General features: G+C 35.0%; 1 protein-coding gene across 7 annotated transcripts in view; it reads right to left on the bottom strand.

Annotated features, from left to right (window-relative positions):
* The window catches only part of TANC2 (tetratricopeptide repeat, ankyrin repeat and coiled-coil containing 2), a 649,103-nt gene that overhangs the window by 147,027 nt on the left and 483,627 nt on the right, over positions 1 to 18,449 (bottom strand). For all 7 annotated transcript variants that reach the window (XM_074224430.1, XM_074224434.1, XM_074224431.1 and 4 more), the window contains one exon: positions 3,952 to 4,077. In XM_074224430.1, the coding sequence (XP_074080531.1) occupies positions 3,952 to 4,077 (126 nt within the window). The remainder of the gene's footprint in view (positions 1 to 3,951; positions 4,078 to 18,449) is intronic.

Here is an 18,449-nt window from a genome sequence, read left to right as displayed (position 1 = left end):
TGCACAAAAATTCACAGTCACTACAACTCTGCAAACTGTGATTCTCTATTACCTTTAGGATTAAATATAAAATTTCCAGTTTCTCATTTCAAGTTTTAAAAAAATTTTGCTCTTCCTTTTTAATCTTTTTCACATTACTTCCCTTCATGAACTTTATGCTGCAGCTATATTGACCTATTTGCTTTTCCTCATAATGATACTACATTTCCTATCTCCATGTCTTTGCAACACACATTTCTGGAATACTATTCTTTCCTAATACTGCCTTTTGAAATCCTTCACTTTCTTTAAGAGTCAGGACAAGTGTCACCCTTTGCAGAAGGTTTCCCTCTATTCCCCCAGTGACTAATGCCCTCCTTTTTATAACTATCTTCCATTTATGATGTTTTGGATTATATCTTTTTATGTACATGTTACATTCCTATTAGAATGTTAACTCCCTTGAGGGAAAGTCCTGGTTTACACTATTTTTTCTGTATCCCCATTGCTTAGCTCTCTGTCTAGGGTTGCATATGAGATACATTCTTCTAACTCCAGGGCCAGTGCTCCATCCACTATGCCATCTAGCTGCTCCTTAAGTCAATGAGGTTAAGTGACTTGCGCAAGATCACACAACTGGGTAATTATTAAGTATCTGGGGCCAGATTTGAACTCAGGTTGAGATATTCTTTTTTTTCTTTTTTTATTCTCATTTTTGTACAAATGATGTTTTTTATTATACATTACTAAAATATTCTTGTTTAAAAGTAAACATAGTACCCTCTCTCCCAAAAAATATAAACCCGCATGAACAATAAAGAGAAAAAAATTAAAATATTAATAATAATAAGTGCAGCCAGTGGCACAGTGAATGAAACACTGGCCCCAGACACCCAACAATCACCCAGCTGTGTGGGCAAGCCACCCCAACCCTACTGCCCTGTAAAAACCAAACCCCCTAATAATAATAATAATAATAATAATGATGATGATGATGATGATAATGATAGTAGGGGTGCCCAGGTGGCGCAGTGGACAGAGCACCAGCCCTGGCACCAGGAGCACCTGGGTCCAAATCCAGCCTCAGACACCCAACAATCACCCAGCTGTGTGGCCCCAGGCAAGCCACCCAGACCCATTTGCCCTGCAACCCTCCCCCCAAAATAATAATAATAAAATGTGCTTCAGTCCATGTTCCAAAACCTCCAACTCTGTCATGGGTGGATCACATTCTTTATGATAAGTACATCACAAAAGCTACTTCCATATTTTTCCACCACTGCCACTGCTGATCGCAACTCCTTCCATTCGTACCTCCCCCACTACCATATACTATATTTTCTCTCTCATTTCACTCTGTCCCTCTTCTTAAATGTGCGGTAGGGTAGCTCAGTGGTGCAGCAGACAAATCCCCAGCCCTGGGACCAAGAGGCCCCAAGCCCGCATACCACCCCTTAGGCCTAGCAATCACCTGGCCCCATGGTCCTGGACAGGGCATCCAATCCTAGCCCCTTGCAAAAACTAAAAAAGAAAATGTGTTATATCTGACTACTCTCCCCACCCTCTCCTCCATCTCTCACATCCCTCCCTTCCACCTGTCCCCCTTCACTCCTTCATACTCTAGATGTCTATACCCCATTGAGTATATATGCTGTTTCCTCTCACAACCATCTGTGATGAGAGCAAAGGTTCCCTCATTCCCCCTTGCTTTCCCCCCCTTCTATATCAATGCAATAGTTCATTGTAATAAAAAAAAATCTTATTATATGAAATATCTTAGCCTATTCCACCTCTCCTTTTTCTTTCTCCCATTACATTTCCCTTTTAGCCATTGACTCCATTTTTACACTATATTATATCTTCAAATTCAGCTCTCCTGTGCTTCATCTATAAAAGCTCCTTCTACCTGCTCTATTAAATGAGAAGGTTCATAAGAGTATTGTCAGTATCATTTTTCTATGCAGGAAAACATGTAGTTCACCATTATTAAGTCCCTCATATTTTCCCCTTCTCTTTCACTCTCTATGCTTCACCTGAGTCCTGTATTTAAAGATCAAATTTTCTGTTCAGCTCTGGCCATTTCAACAGGAATATTTGAAATTCCCCTGGTTCACTGAAAGTCCATCTTTTTCCCTAGAAGAGGATGTTCAGTTTTCCTAGGTAGTTGATTCTCAGTTGCATTTTGAGCTCTTTTGCCTTCTAAAATATTATATTCCAAGCCCTACGAGCTTTTAATATAGTTGCTGCTAAGTCCTGTGAGATCCTGACTGCAGCTCTACAATATTTGAATTGTGTCCTTCTGGCTGCTTGTAATATTTTCTCTTTGACTTGGGAGTTCTGGAACTTGGCTATAATATTCCTAGGGGTTGGTTTTTTTGGATCTCTCTCTCAGGGAGATCAGTGGATTCTTTCAATTTCTATTTTGCCCTCTGCTTTTAGGATATCTAGGCAATTTTCCTGTAGGAATTCTTTGAAAATGGTGTCAAGGCTCTTTTCCTGATCATGACTTTCAGGTATTCCAATAATTTTTAAATTATCTTTCCTGAATCTGTTTTCCAGGTCAGTTGTTTCTTCAGTGAGATGTTTCACATTTTCTTCTAATTTTTCATCTTTTGGTTTTGAAGTATTGTGTCTTGATTTCTCATAAAATCATCAGCTTCCCTCACTTCCATTCTACATCTGAAGGATTTGTTTTCCTCAGAGAGCTTTCTTATCTCTTTTTCCATTTGGCCAGTTCTGCTTTTTAAAGCATTCTTCTCCTCAATAACTTTTTGAGCTGTTTTATCCATTTGACCTATTTAACATTTAACATGCTATTTTCTTCAGTAATTTTTTGGATCTCCTTGACTAAGCTGCTGACTTCTTTTTCATGTTTTTCCTGCATCTTTCTCATTTCTTTCCCCAATTTTTCTTCTACCTCCCACACTTGATTTTCAAAGTCTTTTTGGAGCTCTGTCATAGCCTGAGCCCAATTTCTGTTTTTCTTGGATTCTTTAGATGCAGGAGCTTGTTCCTCATCTTCAGATTGAGTATTTTGATCCTTCTTGGGATCACAGACAAAGCATTTATCAACAGTGTTCCTCTTTTTTCTCTTTTTACTCATTTCTCCAGCCTGTGCCTGGTTTTGGGGTGCTTCCTAAGGTTTTGAGCATTATTGTGACACCCCCCCCCCCCCCAAGGATCTCCTTGTGTGAAGCTGTGTGTTCCTTCCTAGTCTGTGAATGACCACAAGGGGAGGGGAGGGGAGGGGAGGGGAGGGGGAGGGGAGGGGAGGGGAGGGGAGGGGAGGGGAGGAGAGGAACCCTAAGAGAGGATCTTCTCTTGTTTCCATCTTGGCTCTGCCCCCTGAAATCAAGATAAATTCTTAATAAATTTTCATGGAGAAATTGATTTAAAATAGGAGAGTAAGCACTCATTTTCATTGTTGTCTTTATATCCCCATGTTTATTTCTCTGTCTAGGGTTGTATATGAAATAAAAGCTTAATAAATAATTTAAAATTAAGTAATTTATAGTGTGATAAACCTTTAAATTTGACAATAATTCTTTGTGAAATCCAGCATCATAGGATATTTTCCTCTTTCATCATATAAGATCATGGGATCAAAAATTTTGAGTTAACTCCTTACTTTATAGATAAGGAAACTGAGGTCACAAGTTAAATGACTTATTTAAAGCTACACAAACAATAAGCGGCAGCTTTAGGATTTTAACTCCAGGTCCTATGAGATCATAACTAACAATCTTTCTTCTGCACCAGATATAGCTCTTCTCATCTTCTTGGAGGTGTTTATATACACTGACATTTAGTACAATCATTTTATGGTTATCTTTATTCTCTAGGATAGAGGTTAAAGGAATGGTTCCCAGGTTAAGACACCAGCATACTATATTAGGCATGAGAATACAATACAAACCTCCTGCTTTTTGTTGTTCATTTCCTTATTCCTTGGGTTCTTCTAGTCTTTCTTACCTCTCAAATCCTGCTGTGTACGAGTTCCACCCATGCTCTGCCTTGGCATTCGTAGAGAGGTTCGCAATGGAGTATGCCTTTGCTCATCCAGGTAGGCAAGGTCCTCCAAGTGGGCAGAGCTGGTAGCTGTTAAGGTAAAAGAATTCAATTACAATTTAGAAAGCTGGAAAATATCTTACATTAGTCTATACCATTCTCTTTATATACATTAAAGTGATATACAAATGTGAGTTATTATTAAGCCAAAATCTGCATTGAAGAAGCCTTTTTCAACTTAATTAGGTGAAGAAAAATCACCTAATTATTTTTAGAATTTATTTTTTAAAATGTTAAAATGATTAAAAATAGGAATAGATCTTGCCATCGTATGTGCACCTGGAAAAGAATAAAGGTAAAATAGATAATTGGTGCTTGGTATGGTTGCCAGATGCATAACAAATAGTGTCCTAGGACTTATGGGGAATGACCTATGGACAATGGATCCAAACTAAAGCTAGTTCCAATGATGGAACCTGAGAAACTGGCAGAGGAATTCATTCCTATTTTCTCTAAATGACTGGATTTGGAGCAGAAGGGGTTAAGGGTAACTATACACAGAGTTGTGAGATGCTCTAGATACAGAGATCCAATTGGCCTGCTCTATAATGAGTCCAATTATTAAGAATTTGGGAACTAGGAGACACTCAACAGAATGAAGACTTTGGGAAGGGGGGAGTGGAAATTGCTGAAAACAACTCAGTATTTTTAAATTATTTCCTGTGACCTTCTTATAAAATAGGTCAGTAAGGTTTCCATGGGATTACTCTCAGGTTTACAATAGAGGGGAACGTTTTGCATTAGGATAACACATTAAGTTAGAGCTCTGTCTCAATTGCTTCTTAAGTTATAGCTACACTGCTTCATTTTACAAATGATACACTTTCCAAAAAAGTGCTTAGCAAAGTGCTGGTCACTTGGTAAATTGTTAACTAGTATTATAATTTAGAATACATAAAACTATTAACTTACTCTTTAATGGTATTCTTCTTGCAATGAACTCATGAAGTAGATAGTGAAAATATTGTGTCCCTGTATTTTATAGATGAGGAAGCTGAGATAGAGGATAAACGATTTGCAGACATAACTAGTCAAAGTGAGAGTGGAGATCTGAATGCAGGTCTAGTCCTTCCAAAGAAAAACCATACAAATGCTTACTAAATTACTCCTCATAAAGTTTTTACAACTTGGGTAAACATAATTTAATTCCTAGTGGGCACCAATCATACAACTGTTATCAGTTCATATGTGTGTGTGTGTGTGTGTGTGTGTGTGTGTGTGTGTGTAAAACCATTCACTTATATATGTATATCTATCTGATATGTATATCTGATATATCTGATAGATATGTCAGTTGATCAGTTAAAGATGCCAAAAATGTCTTCAAAATTAACTTAAAACTTATTAAGAAGTTACACCTTAGAGATCAGAAAAAAATATAAGTAGAAAAGCAAATTGTAATAAGCATATGTTAAAAGGTCAAACAAGAAAATAAAAATCTGAATTAAAGCAAATAAAGGTCCTTTTGTTACACTAATGTTCCTATTCCATAATAGGACCTTATTTCTTATTTTAATCTAAGCTATCACACATTTCAGTTGGAGGTTCTGTGACTTCATGGACAGTTAGGGGGATTGCATAGTGTTTCCTATCCATCTCTATTTAAATACAAATCCTTTGCTTCATAAAATATGCAGATAAATATACAGATGACATGTTAAGCGAAAAGAGCAAAAAGACAAAAATTCTAAAAGGCTTCTTGCTTGTTCCTCAGCTGGAAATAAAAGGTTTATTCTGTGATAAAAGTAGCTTTCATGACATTTTCAGTGAAGCCAACATGCATGCTTCCAAAGGAAATAGGAAATCAGTTTCTGCTAACAATAAATTAAAAGGGAGCCAACACTCCCTCCAAATGAGACTTTTAGTGATAAGAATATTAGTCTTTTTATTAGTGTTTGAGAATTATAGTTTGTAGTTTGCTAATAACTAGATTATTTTCTTTTTTCTTTCTATTTCTTATTATGAATGAGACAAACTTAAAAAATGAAAATTCCCTATTCAGAGAACAGAAAAAGATCTGCACACAAAACCATGAATCTCTATATTCTGCTTCTTCCTTTAAATAAATTTAAAATTTAACATAAGTTCCAATACTACACTGCTGGTTTATGGTCCTTTTAAATTTTCTTCTGTTCTCTTCTCTTCTCATCTGGTTATTTTTTTTAAATGATTCAATGTTCTTTTCTTGACTTTTCATTGTTTAGTATCAATATCTCCTCATTTCTTCCTCTGCTCCCAAAAGAAAAAAAAAGGGTACTTCCTTGTAACAAAGTATATAAAAAACCTCATATATTGGTCATGTCTGAAAATGTAGGATTTATTGTCTTACTCATCACCAAGTCTGACAAAAAGTGGATAACATGAAATGATCATCAATTTTCTACAGTCCTAAATGGGCACTGCATTTGTTGATCATAGTTTTTAAATCCTTCATGTCAGTTTTCCTTTATAGTGTTTGTTGTAGTCATTATACAAATTATTCACATTGTTTTGCTCTATCCATTCTACATCAGTTCAATGAAGCTCCACCAGATTTTCCTCAATCTGTCCCTTCTGTCATCTATTACAACATGATGTTCCATTTCATGTGTATGCCATTATTGAATCAGTCATTCCCTTGCTGACTGGCACTCACTTTGTTTCCAGTTTTTTTGCCATAACAAATGTGCCTATGTCAATATTTTTATACATATGGTCCTTTCCTTCTTTCTTTTGATCTCCCTAGGGCATAAGCCTAGAAGTGATATCCCTGGATGAAAGGATATTTATACACAGTGATTTTTCAAGTATAGTTCCAAAATGCTTTCTAGAATAGTGAATCATTTCACAGGCATCCCCAACAGTTTATTAGTGTGTCTATGTTTGTACAAACCATCCTACAACTGTCCATTTTTCTTTTCTGATATCTGATATCTCTGACAAGTATGACATAAAACTTTGCAGTTTTAATTCATATTTTTCTTATTAGTGATTTAGAACATTTTTTCAAATGGCTACAGATTGCTTAGATTTAATTGTTTATTTACATTCATTGATCATTTATCTGTTGGGGAACAGTTTTTATTTTTATAGCCTTACATTAATTTTTCTATTTCAGAACATTATCTAAGAAATGTGTTATATTGAGGCGGCTAGCTGGCACAATGGATAGAGCACAGGCCCTGGAGTCAGGAGTGCCTGAGTTCAAATGCCCCCTCAGATACTTAATAATTACCTAGCTGTGTGGCCTTGGGCAAGCCACTTAATTCCATTTGCCTTGCAAAAACCTAAAAAAAAAAAAAAAAAGTGGTATAAAGACCACCTGCCCAACTGTTTCCTTTCTAATCTTAACTTCACCGACTTTATTTGTGCAAAAGATTTTCAATTTTTATGTAAAAAAAATTCATTCCACTGTGGTCTTTCTCTTTATTTTGATCAAGAATTCTTTCTTGTATTTCTACTTTTTTATGATATAACTTTATATCTAAGTCAGGTACCCATTTGGATCTTATTGTGTAAATAGGGTAAGCTACTGTTAACTTCTGCAGTTGCTTTCTGGTTTCCTCAGCAGTTCTCTTGAAATAAATCCTATTGCTTTTATGAAAGTATAATGCTTTGAAAAATCTTAAATTGTCATAGAAATACTAGCTATTGTTATTTGTTTTAGTCCTTGGGTTTACCAAGGGTTACTTGTTTGATTATTTTTCAATCTTAAATACTGAGTCAGTTACAACAGATCAACTTTTCTATTTTTAAAATAGTTTTTTAAATAGTTTTTGATAATTATTACTTTATCAGATAATTAAGAACTGCTAAACCCCTTTTACAGCGGCAGCAGGGTGGCCAAGTGAATAGAATGCTGAGACTCATCTTCCTGAGTTCAAATCTTACTTCATACACATACTAGCTGTGTGACCCTGGGCAAGTAACTTAACCCATTTTTGTCAAGAAACCCCAAATGAGATCATGAAGAGTTGAATAATATGGCTAAAAATGACAACAAAGGTTCCTTACTTTCTATTTAAAAAATTCCTTTGAGATACTTGATCTTTTGTTCTTCCAAATGAATTTTATTTTTTTAAAATAAAATTACACTTTTATGCTGACACTAATTGAATTTATAGTTATTTAGGTCATATTGCAATTTTTATTATATTGGCTCTGTCCAACTCTTAATAAGTAATATATCCATTCAATAATTTAGATTTATTTGTGCAAAGGAGTTTAGTAGTTGTATTTAGTCAAATAGTCAACAAGTATTTATTAAACATTTAATATGAACCAGGTGTTGTGCTAATCACTGCTGATATAAAAAAATGAGCTCCAATTCTAATGGGGCAGACAACATGCAAACTAAGTACACAGAAGATATATTCAATGTAAACAGAAAGTCCTCTTAGAGGGAAGGTACTAGTAGTAAGGGGGACTTAACTGAACTGAGGCAGAGATGAGAAACAAGAGTATTCAGGCATGGGGGACAGTTCTAGGTTATGCTTTGAAGACCTAAAAAAGAAGATTTTGCATTTGATCTCAAAAGAGTAGATTATTTGGGCGGGAAGATAATGAGTTCTATTTTAGTTATATTAAGTTTGAAAAGCCTTCAGGACATTGCATTTGAGATGTCTAATAGGCATTTAGTGAGCTCAAGAAAAGGCAGGATACAGAATGTCTTTGTTTTGGTAGATTAACTCAGTCAAGCAGCATTTATTACACACTTTAATGTATCAGGCATTCAGCTAAGTGCTGAGAATCCAAAGAAAGCAGATATTTTACCCAATTTGTAGTTATTTTAAATGGAATTTCTTTTATCTCCATTACCTAAGTTTTGTTATGTTATACAGAAAAAGCTAATGATTTTTATGTTTTAATTTCAACAGCTGACATTATACTTGTTATTTATTGTTTTATTTTTGGTTGAAACTCTAGGATTCTCTAAATTATTGTACCATCTTCAAAAACTATGCTTATTTCCTCAATTTCATTTTCTTATTTTATTGCTAATTAACATTAATTAAATAAAGGAGGTGACAGTGAATATCTGTACTTTCTGATTTTATTGGCTGGATCTCTAGCAACTATTCAGTACAGTAATGATAGCTCTTCATTTTACATAGATATAATTTACTATATGAAAAAAAGGACTACTTAGTCCTACAAGTTTTAGTGTTTTTAATAAAAATGGAAACTAAATTTTTTATATCTCTTGATATAATCAGGTAATTTTAATTTTTTGCTATTAATGTGATCCTATGTTTACAATTTTCCTAGTACTGAATCAACCTTATATTTCTGGTATAAATCCAATCTGGTTATAGTGTGTAATCTTTCTATAATGTTAATGAATTCAATATTTTGTATTGACATTAGATATTATAATTTTCTTTCTCTGCTTTATCTCTTTCTGGTTTAGGCAACAGGACCATGTTTGGTTTTCTCATAGAAAGGGTTTTGAGGAAACTCTTCTTTCCTTCTCTTTGTAGATAATTGGTGTAACAAAGGTATTTAATGTTCTTTGAATAGTTAATAGAATTCACACGAAAATCCTTCTGGTGCTGTGTTCTTTTTCTTTTAAGAAGAGCTTTATGGTTTGTTCAATTTATTTTTCTGAGATTGGGATTTAAATTATCTAATTTTTGTGCTGTTAATCTGGACATTTTATATTTTAAAGTATTCATCCAGCTCATTTATCAGTTTTAAAAATATGTTTAGATAAAATAATTTCTAATTTTTTCTCTATTTTTTTGCTTGTAAAAATCATTGATTTCTACTTTCATGTTCTAATGATGAAGATATTTGGAGATAGAAATTATCCCTAAAGACTGCTTTGGCAACATCTCCAAAAATTTTGTTATGTTGTCTCAATGTTGTAATTTCTTTAATGTAATTACTTATTGATAAGTTTTTCCTTTGATACATAAATTATTTCCAAAGGAGTTTTATTGATTCTGATTTTTATTGCATTGTAGTCAGTAAAAGTTGTCATTCATTCATTCAATAAATATTTATTAAATCAGGGTCAAAACAATGACTAAATGTTCTTAGACTGAGCAATGGGGGAATACAAAAAACTGGCAGAAGACAGTTCCTGCTATCAAGGAGCTCAAAGGCTAATAGGGAAACCACATGCAAACAGATATGCACAAATAAACTAGATAAAGGTTAAATTGCAAATAATTAATGGAGGAAAGGCACTCTAAGTAAGAGAGACTGGGAAAGGTAAGAATTTAGCTGGTTAAAAAGTCAACAGGTAGAAATGAAGAGAGAGAGAGAGTATTCCATGAATGGGACAGCCAGTGAAATACCCAGAAATGGAATGTGATCTTATCAGTTCCTATAGATTCAATTATCTTCTCTATGCTAATGATTCAAATCTACTTATCCAGCCTCTCTGTTAATCTCCAATCTTTCATCTCTGACTTCCTATTAGACATGTCAAAGAATATGCCTCTTAGACATCTTACTGAACTCATTATCTTTCTCTCAAAAACCTCCTTCATTCTTTTGGTTGATCTGCCTACCACAAGTCTCTTCCTGCAATCAATCAGCTGCTGAAATGATTTTCCTAGACTGCAGGTCTGACTGTGTCACCTCCCTCCCCACACTCAGTAAACCCCAGTGGTTCCCTATAACCTCCATGATCAAATATGCTACGTAAAATCATCTGTTTGGCATTAAAAGCCCTTCATAGCTGGTCCATTCTTTTCTTGTCTTTTTACATCTTAGCCCTGCCTGTGATCCAATTTCAAAAGTCACCTTGCAGTTCCTTGAACAAGACACTCAGATCTCTCAACTCCAGGCATTTTTATTGACTGCCTCCCTTGCACAGAATACTCTCTACATCTACAAAGTAAAATGAATATGAGAAGAGAGAACATTCTGGACAATGCACTTGGGTTTGCCTTTACTCTGTAATCCTTGAAGATCCCATTACTCTCAATTAATCAATCAATTAACATTTATTATTAATGTCTTAAGATCAGTTTGGAAGGTTTCCAGAAGAGTGTCTCAAAGAACTGATTGGCCTTTTAAAAGTTAATATTTTTATCCCTGATTTTGCTAAAGTCATGGCTAGTATGCTTATCAAATTTACAGATGATATAAAGCTGAAATAAAAAGCTAACATCCTGAATGGTAGAATCTGGATTCAAAAAGATTATGAGAGATTAGAACAATGAATTGAATTTTATGAAATTTGCTAGGGATAAATGTAAAGTCATACTTAGGCTAAAATATCAACTTGTCAGGAACAAAATAGGAGAGGGATGAACAGACTAGGTTCAGAATATTGTATTTTAACCTAAAGATAACAGGGAGCCACTGATGCTTCCTATAAAAAATAGTGATATGGATCTATCTCCATCTCAGAAATACCAGTTTGGTAGCTGTGAAAGGAAGGATTACAAAGACTAGAAGCAGACTAGACAGTGCTTTGTATGAATTATTACTTATCATTTATTAATATTGTATGAACTTAACTTGATTTGACTAGAGAACATTTAGTACCCAAAGACTGCCTTGACTTGACTAGTTTTTATTTTTTGCAAGGCAATGGGGTTAAGTGACTTGCCCAAGGGCACACAGTTAGGTAATTATTAAATGTCTGAGTCTAGATTTGAACTCAGTCCCTCCTGATTCCAAAGCTGGTGTTCTAACCACTACACCCCCTAGCTACCCCCTGCCTTGACCTTAGTAACTCTCTAGGAATGCTAGGGATGGCTACAAACAATCTGGGGTTCCCCAGGTTCTGGATCTAGTCTCATTTGGGGACTCTACACCAAGGTCCTGTTTTGGGTCCACCAAAGCTTGAGTTTGAGGTTCCCTTGTGTTCTGGCTTTGTTCAAATTTTATCAAATGTTTATATTTGCTAATATTCATCTCAATCTAACTTGCTTTCAAATTGTTCTTGTCTAAATCCTATGTAATATAAACCTTCCAGAGACTGGATGAGAGGGAGCCACATCTTTCTAGCTCATTCATCTCTACCTAATAAATTTTTAAAGTTATTTCAGATTTTGGAGTTTGTTCTCACAAACAACACTTGCAAGTACTGAAGGAAAAAGTGAAGCTGGCGACTTAGCACAGCGCCCCCCACTCACATCCAATTCATGTGCTTGTCATGACATCACTTCCCTGATATCATGGTAGTCTTTGAAAATAAAGGACAAAACATTATTATTATTATTATTATTATTATTATTATTATTATTATTATTATTTGACTACTATATTTCTGCTCATGAGCTACCGAATGCGTTAGAAGTTTTAGAATTGTAGTGATTGAATCATTATAAATTCATGTTATTCAGCCTCAACTGGGACCTCACTGTAGTTAGGCATTTCTTCGTGCTTCCCAAATTCACTTTTCACTGAAACTGTTCCTAAGGTACTCTTTTGTTCTCAAGTCCCCCTCCATTTCCCTGAGCTGAGAACCTTTACTGAGAAATTTGAATCAGTTCAATGTGAATTTCTTCTTTTCCCATAATCTTTACCTTAAAACCCCTTAATAACATCTTTTTCTCTCTCTTCCTTTTTCCCCAGTCTCTGACAGGGAGATGGGCTTTTCCTTAGCAAGATGACTCTCTCCACACATAGCTTTGATCCCCTCCTGCCTTCTCTAGCAGACTTCATTCTTGATCATCCCCTCCCCTCCTCTGATCTTCAATTTCTATCAATTGGCTCTTTTTCTAATAGGTTTATGCTCCCCATCCTATTCACCAGCATAACGTCTATCTCCTCAAGATATTATCCTCTCTTCTCTTTCTCAAATTCCTTGAAAAGATATTTTCCTCCACATCATCTCATATTTGTGTCCTTCTGTCATGTGATCACCATTCTAATTCAAGGTCTCATTATTTCTTTCCTAGACTATTTCAGTTTCCCAATCAGTTTCACTATTTCTCCAATCTATCCTCCTTATAAATGCCAAAGTGACAATTCTAAAGCACAGCTTTGACTGGACTTTTTCAATAAAGTAAATAAAGTCTTAACTTTGCTTGGCATTTAAAGTGCATTGCTAACTGGTTCCACAGCTTTCCTTCCAGGTTTATTTTATATTAATTCTGCTATCATATACTCAGTAGTCCATCCAAGCTGGCCTTCTTGTTCCTCAAATTAGGCACTCCATTTCTTAGCCTTTACACAGGCTCTTCTTCTATCTATATTGTATTCATTCCTCACTTCTGTCTCTGAGACACCCCAGATTCCTTTATAATGTTTTTACCCTGGGAGATTGCCTTAAAAATGCAGTTAAAGTGATACCTCCAATACAAGGGATCTTCCTCAAACCCCACATCAGCCAATTGTATTGTTCTGAAATTACCTAGTATTCTGAAAATAGTTTGTATCAACTTATAGGTAGATGTGTCCCCCCCCCTTTAAGAAAATGTCAACTTTTTTGGTGGGGGAGGAAATACTTTTTATCTTTGTACTCCTGCCAAAAAATCTGGTATAAACCAGACACTTAATAAATTGCTTATTCATTGATGGATCACAGCAATGAGGATATAAACAGGATGACATACAGATGAATAGTGTAAACCTCAAGAAGGAGAGGTTTCTAAGTGACAGAGAAAGAGGGTCTGGAAGTGGCAGCAAGAAATATGACAATTCCTCTTCCTGCTGCCAATATCAGAGAATATTAGAAAAGGAGAAGCATGACCAGTGAAGCAATATTACATCCTGAAAGGCAGATTTTCAAAAATCCAAGATGACGTAGAGTATGAAAAGAAAAGATGAAGCAATATATATATATATATATATATATATATATATATATAATACATATACATATATATTTAAATAACAGAGTAGAGGTCAAAGAGGACATAATGGAAAGTAAGGGAAGAGGAGGAAAGGAATAGAATTTGTTAGACTGAGTTGGTCAGGAGTAAATATATGAGGGATGCAGCATGAAAAAATAAGTCTTTGTCCTGGGAAACTTCTATAATTACTAGAACAAGGAGACTCAAAACAAAATTCCAAAGCTTGCACAATTTTTGCAACTGAACTATCATGATAGGGCTTTTTGATAAGTCTTCTTTGTAAGGGCATCAAAAAAATGTCTTTTTCTTCTTAAATGGAGGATGTGCATGTTTACAACTATAAAGTGACAGGTAATAATGTCAGCTAACATTTATAAAGTGTTTTACATAATTATTTTATTTAATCCTCTCAACAACAACATTTAGAAAGGAGTGAAGGTATTAACTCCATTTGAGGAATATGACAACAAGATGGTTACTCTAAGGTAAACCCTTTTCATTAGCAAATCCCAAGTTTCTTACAGATATAAATTGTATTATATCTAAGACATTCTAGGATATTAATTTTAAGCGACTCACTAACTTTCACAATGGAGAATTCAAGAAGAAGGTGAAAAGACAATCTGGAGACAAATCTGAATCATTCTCTTTGAATAAGATGATGATGATATTGTAGATGTAGAGCTAAAAGGAACCTTAGAAGTCATCTAGTCTAACCTTTTTATTTTATAAATGAGGATGATTGAAGTCCATAATTGTTAAGTGATTTGTCAAAAGTCACTCAGTACCTATCAGAGCTAGAATTTTAATTCAGTCACTCAAAATCCAGCACCTTTTTCAAGGTGTCTCACATTAGAGAAGAGAGTTAATGGGAAGGAAACTCAGCAGAGTAAAATTAAAAAGCAACTAATAAATGTTTTAGCTTTTGCTGAAGACTCAGAAAAAGAGGATTTAAACTAAATTATATTTAAAGGGACAACAAATCTCAAGGAGATAAACAAAATCATTGTCATTCTATGTAAAGTCATTAACAGTGCTAGGCATTTTTTTAAAGCAGCCTTAATAAAATAGCTATAGACTTTTTAAAAAAATAAATGAGCAAAGTTTAAGTTGTCAGATGTGATATATTTTTGACATTTTTAATGACTGCCATGGACACTTTGGTCCAGTTAACATAAAAGATGCCCAAATTTTTCTTTTCTTGACCATATTTCTCTTCTACTTGATTATAATTTGGTTATATCAAATTATTCTACTTCTCTGCTCAATCAGTAAGATGACCTTTTATTAAGGTCAAGTAGAAGAAACACATTTAGACCTAGTACTGGACACATATTCCAAGTACTTAGTAGCACTCTAGTGATCTTAAAAAAAAATCCCTGTCTTTAGTTAAAAGGAATATTAATTAAGATAGTATTCAATAATATACATGCCAAAATTCTTCAGGTATGTGGGAAGCTTACCTATTTGGAACTTTGCAATTTCTGGTTCATATCATCCAGTAATGAACTTAATGCCTTTTGACTAACCATTTCTTTCTTACTATGAAGGGGCAAAGTACTCCCTTACAACCCAAAGGCTACATTGAGGAAAATAAAGAGCTCTCTCTTACAATGCACATCTTGGTTCACTAGAAGCATCAAAAAGGCTCTAGCCAAGACTGGAGTAATGAGATTCGTCCAATGACCTTGTCCCTCAGGCTGGTGGTGTGGGTATGCCCAGAGAAGCTCAAAAGAAAAAAGAAAGATTAAAGAAACAGGGGCATACAAAATTCTAGAAGTTTTCCCCAACTGACTAGATTCTAAGAGGTAAAATCCCTGTGCCCAGATTACTGAGTTTAGCTTCCCTTAGCAGTAAGTGCTGTAGATTAGAAGGGAGGAAACCACATCAGTGTTGGCAAGCCATGGATCCAAGCAGCTACTATTCTGGGCTACTCCATATAGTTGAATTTGTTTATGTGAATTATGCATATGATACTACAGTATTATGTATTAATTATATGGAAAATGGGACATAGAGTAGAACAAAGTACTTTGTAAAAAATGTAAAAATCAATCTGGATTGATATTTGCTAAGAAAATATGTCTGAACTGTAGACAATGTTTTCATATTGTATGTTTTTGACCTATGTTTTAGAAAAAGTTATTTTGATACTGGGATGGAGGGTAGACTGAAGTAAGAAGAGACTTATCACATAGATAAACATAATAATCTAGGCATGAGAAGATGAGGCCCTATAACCAGGGTAGAGGCAGTATCAGTACTAAAATAAAAAAAACAGATTTGACAAACATTTAAGTTTATACTATTTTGACTAATTACTCATATTTTGAAAAGTTTGAACTAAAAAAAAAAGATCATCTACTCTATTATTCCCACTCTATAATTTAGCTTCAGTCTCTCCCTGTCTAGTGGTTGCTTCCTTTTTGCCTACAATCATACCATGAAAACATCCTCAGAAAACCCTCCCTTGATTCATCTCTTCCTGCTAATTATAGTCCCAAATCCCTCCCAACTTCTGTGGCGAAACTTCTTGAGATAGTCTTCTGTGAGAGTTGTTTCCATTTCCTCTCCTCTCACTCTCTTAACGCTCTACATTATAGCTTTTTCAACTTTATCATTTAACTAAAACTTCTTTCTCCAAACTTACTATCTCTTAGTTGTCAAATCCACTTGCCTTTTCTCAGTTCTCATCCTCATTTGATTCTCTGCAGCTTTTGACAATCACCCTCCTTTTTTGCCTTGAAAACTCTCCTCTCTCTCTAGATTTTTTGGAATCCTATTTTCTCCACATTCTACCTATCTGACTGTTTCTCCTCAGGGTCCTTTGCTGGATCTTTATCCAGGTTTTCTACTTCCTAAGTGTTTAACAGGTCTTTTGAGTTGGGCCCTCCTTTCTCCATTTATATCATTTCACTTGGTGATCTCATCAGCTACCATGAATTCAATGATCATTTCTACAATTTTTCAAATATACTTATCCAGTTCTAATTTCTTTTCTGTTTCTGGTCTTGTACTCCCACTTGTATATTAGAGATGCTGAACTGATTGTCCTTGTAAACAGCATTAACTCAGCATGTCCAAAATTGACTCATCTTTTCAAACTTTCCCATTACTGTCAAGGGCACCATTATCCTCTCAAATTCTTATCTTAATTTAGGTATCAACCTCAACTTCTCCCTATCTCTTATCTCCCCATAGTTAGTCTTTTGCCAAGATCTACTGATTTCACCTTCATGATATTTCTTGCATCTATTACAATAGCTTGCTATTTGTTCTGTTTGCCATAAGTCTCTCCCCACTCCAGGCCACTCTCCACTCAAGTGTCACTGTGCTCTTCCTAAAGTTTAATTTTGACCATTTCACTACCCTAGTCAATAAACTCCAGTGACTCCCAATCTTCTCCAAGCTCAAATATAAAGTTCTCTATTTCAGAATTCATTCTTTTCAGACCATATTCACACCTCTCCTGAACTTTACTATTTTTGTCAAAGGTACTACCAAATACAGTTATCTAGATTGCTAGGTTTATAACTTTGGAGTTATCTTAAACTCTTCACTCTCTATCACCTCAAGTATACAAGCTGCCAAAATTGTTATTTTTTTATATCCAAATTTCTCACATCTAAACCTCTTCAGGCATCTTAAAAACATATCTAATAACTCATTATCATTTCCCTCAAAGCCCTGATACCCTTGCCTCTTCCCAATTTCCCCATCACTGTTGAGGGCACCATCACCCTCTTATTCATATAGGCTTGCAACCTGGGTACCCATCTGTGATGCTTCATTCAATCTGTGGTTAAATTGTGTTTCTGCCCTTATAACATCCCTTATATACAACTTCTTACTTTTGAGCCAAATACTGGAAATACAAAGGTCTTCAAGGACCTCAAAATCTAATGGGGGAATATAATATGTATAAAATGGGTACAAATGTACAGGACAAGTAGAGGTAATCTCAAAAGGAAGGTACTAGCTTAAGGAGAACCTGAAAAGCTTCTTACTGAAAGTGAGATTTTAGCTGAGAATTTAAGGAAATCAAAGAAGCAAAGTGTTGAAAGTGAAGAGGGAGAGAATTTTATATGTGGGTGACAGATAATATAAAGTCATGGATTTGTAAGGTGAAGTATCCAAATTCTGTAAGAGCAAGAGACCAGCATCTCTATATCATAAAATACATGGAGTGAGATTAAGAAGAGTGGATAAGAGAAAGCTAGGTGGCACAGTGGATAAAGCACTAGCCCTGGAGTCAGGAGGACCTGAGTTTAAATCCAGCCTCAGACACTTAATAATTACCTAGCTGTGTGACCTTGGGCAAGTCATTTAACCACACTGCCTTGCAAAATCAAATCTCCCCCCCCCCCCACCCCGGAAAAGAAGAGTGGATAAGTAAGATGGGCACAGGCTATAAAGGGCTTTAAAAATCAAACAGAAGAATTCATATTTGATGCTTGAAGTAATATGAAATCATTGTATACTATTACATAGTAGGATGATATGGTCAGATCTGTGTTTCAGGAAGATCTCTTTGACAACTGGGTGAAAGATAGAGTAGAGTAAGTAAAGATTTTCCAGGATGAAGAAATTCCTGGGGTGTGATGAGATGTCCAGAGGAATATAGACTTGTCAGGAAATGAAGATTACTTACTTACTATAGGG

Source organism: Macrotis lagotis, chromosome 2, assembly GCF_037893015.1.
Source record: "Macrotis lagotis isolate mMagLag1 chromosome 2, bilby.v1.9.chrom.fasta, whole genome shotgun sequence".
Classification (NCBI taxonomy): domain Eukaryota; kingdom Metazoa; phylum Chordata; class Mammalia; order Peramelemorphia; family Peramelidae; genus Macrotis; species Macrotis lagotis.
The sequence above is the reverse complement of the archived record's forward strand: the minus strand, read 5'-3'. Positions and strand labels throughout refer to the sequence as shown.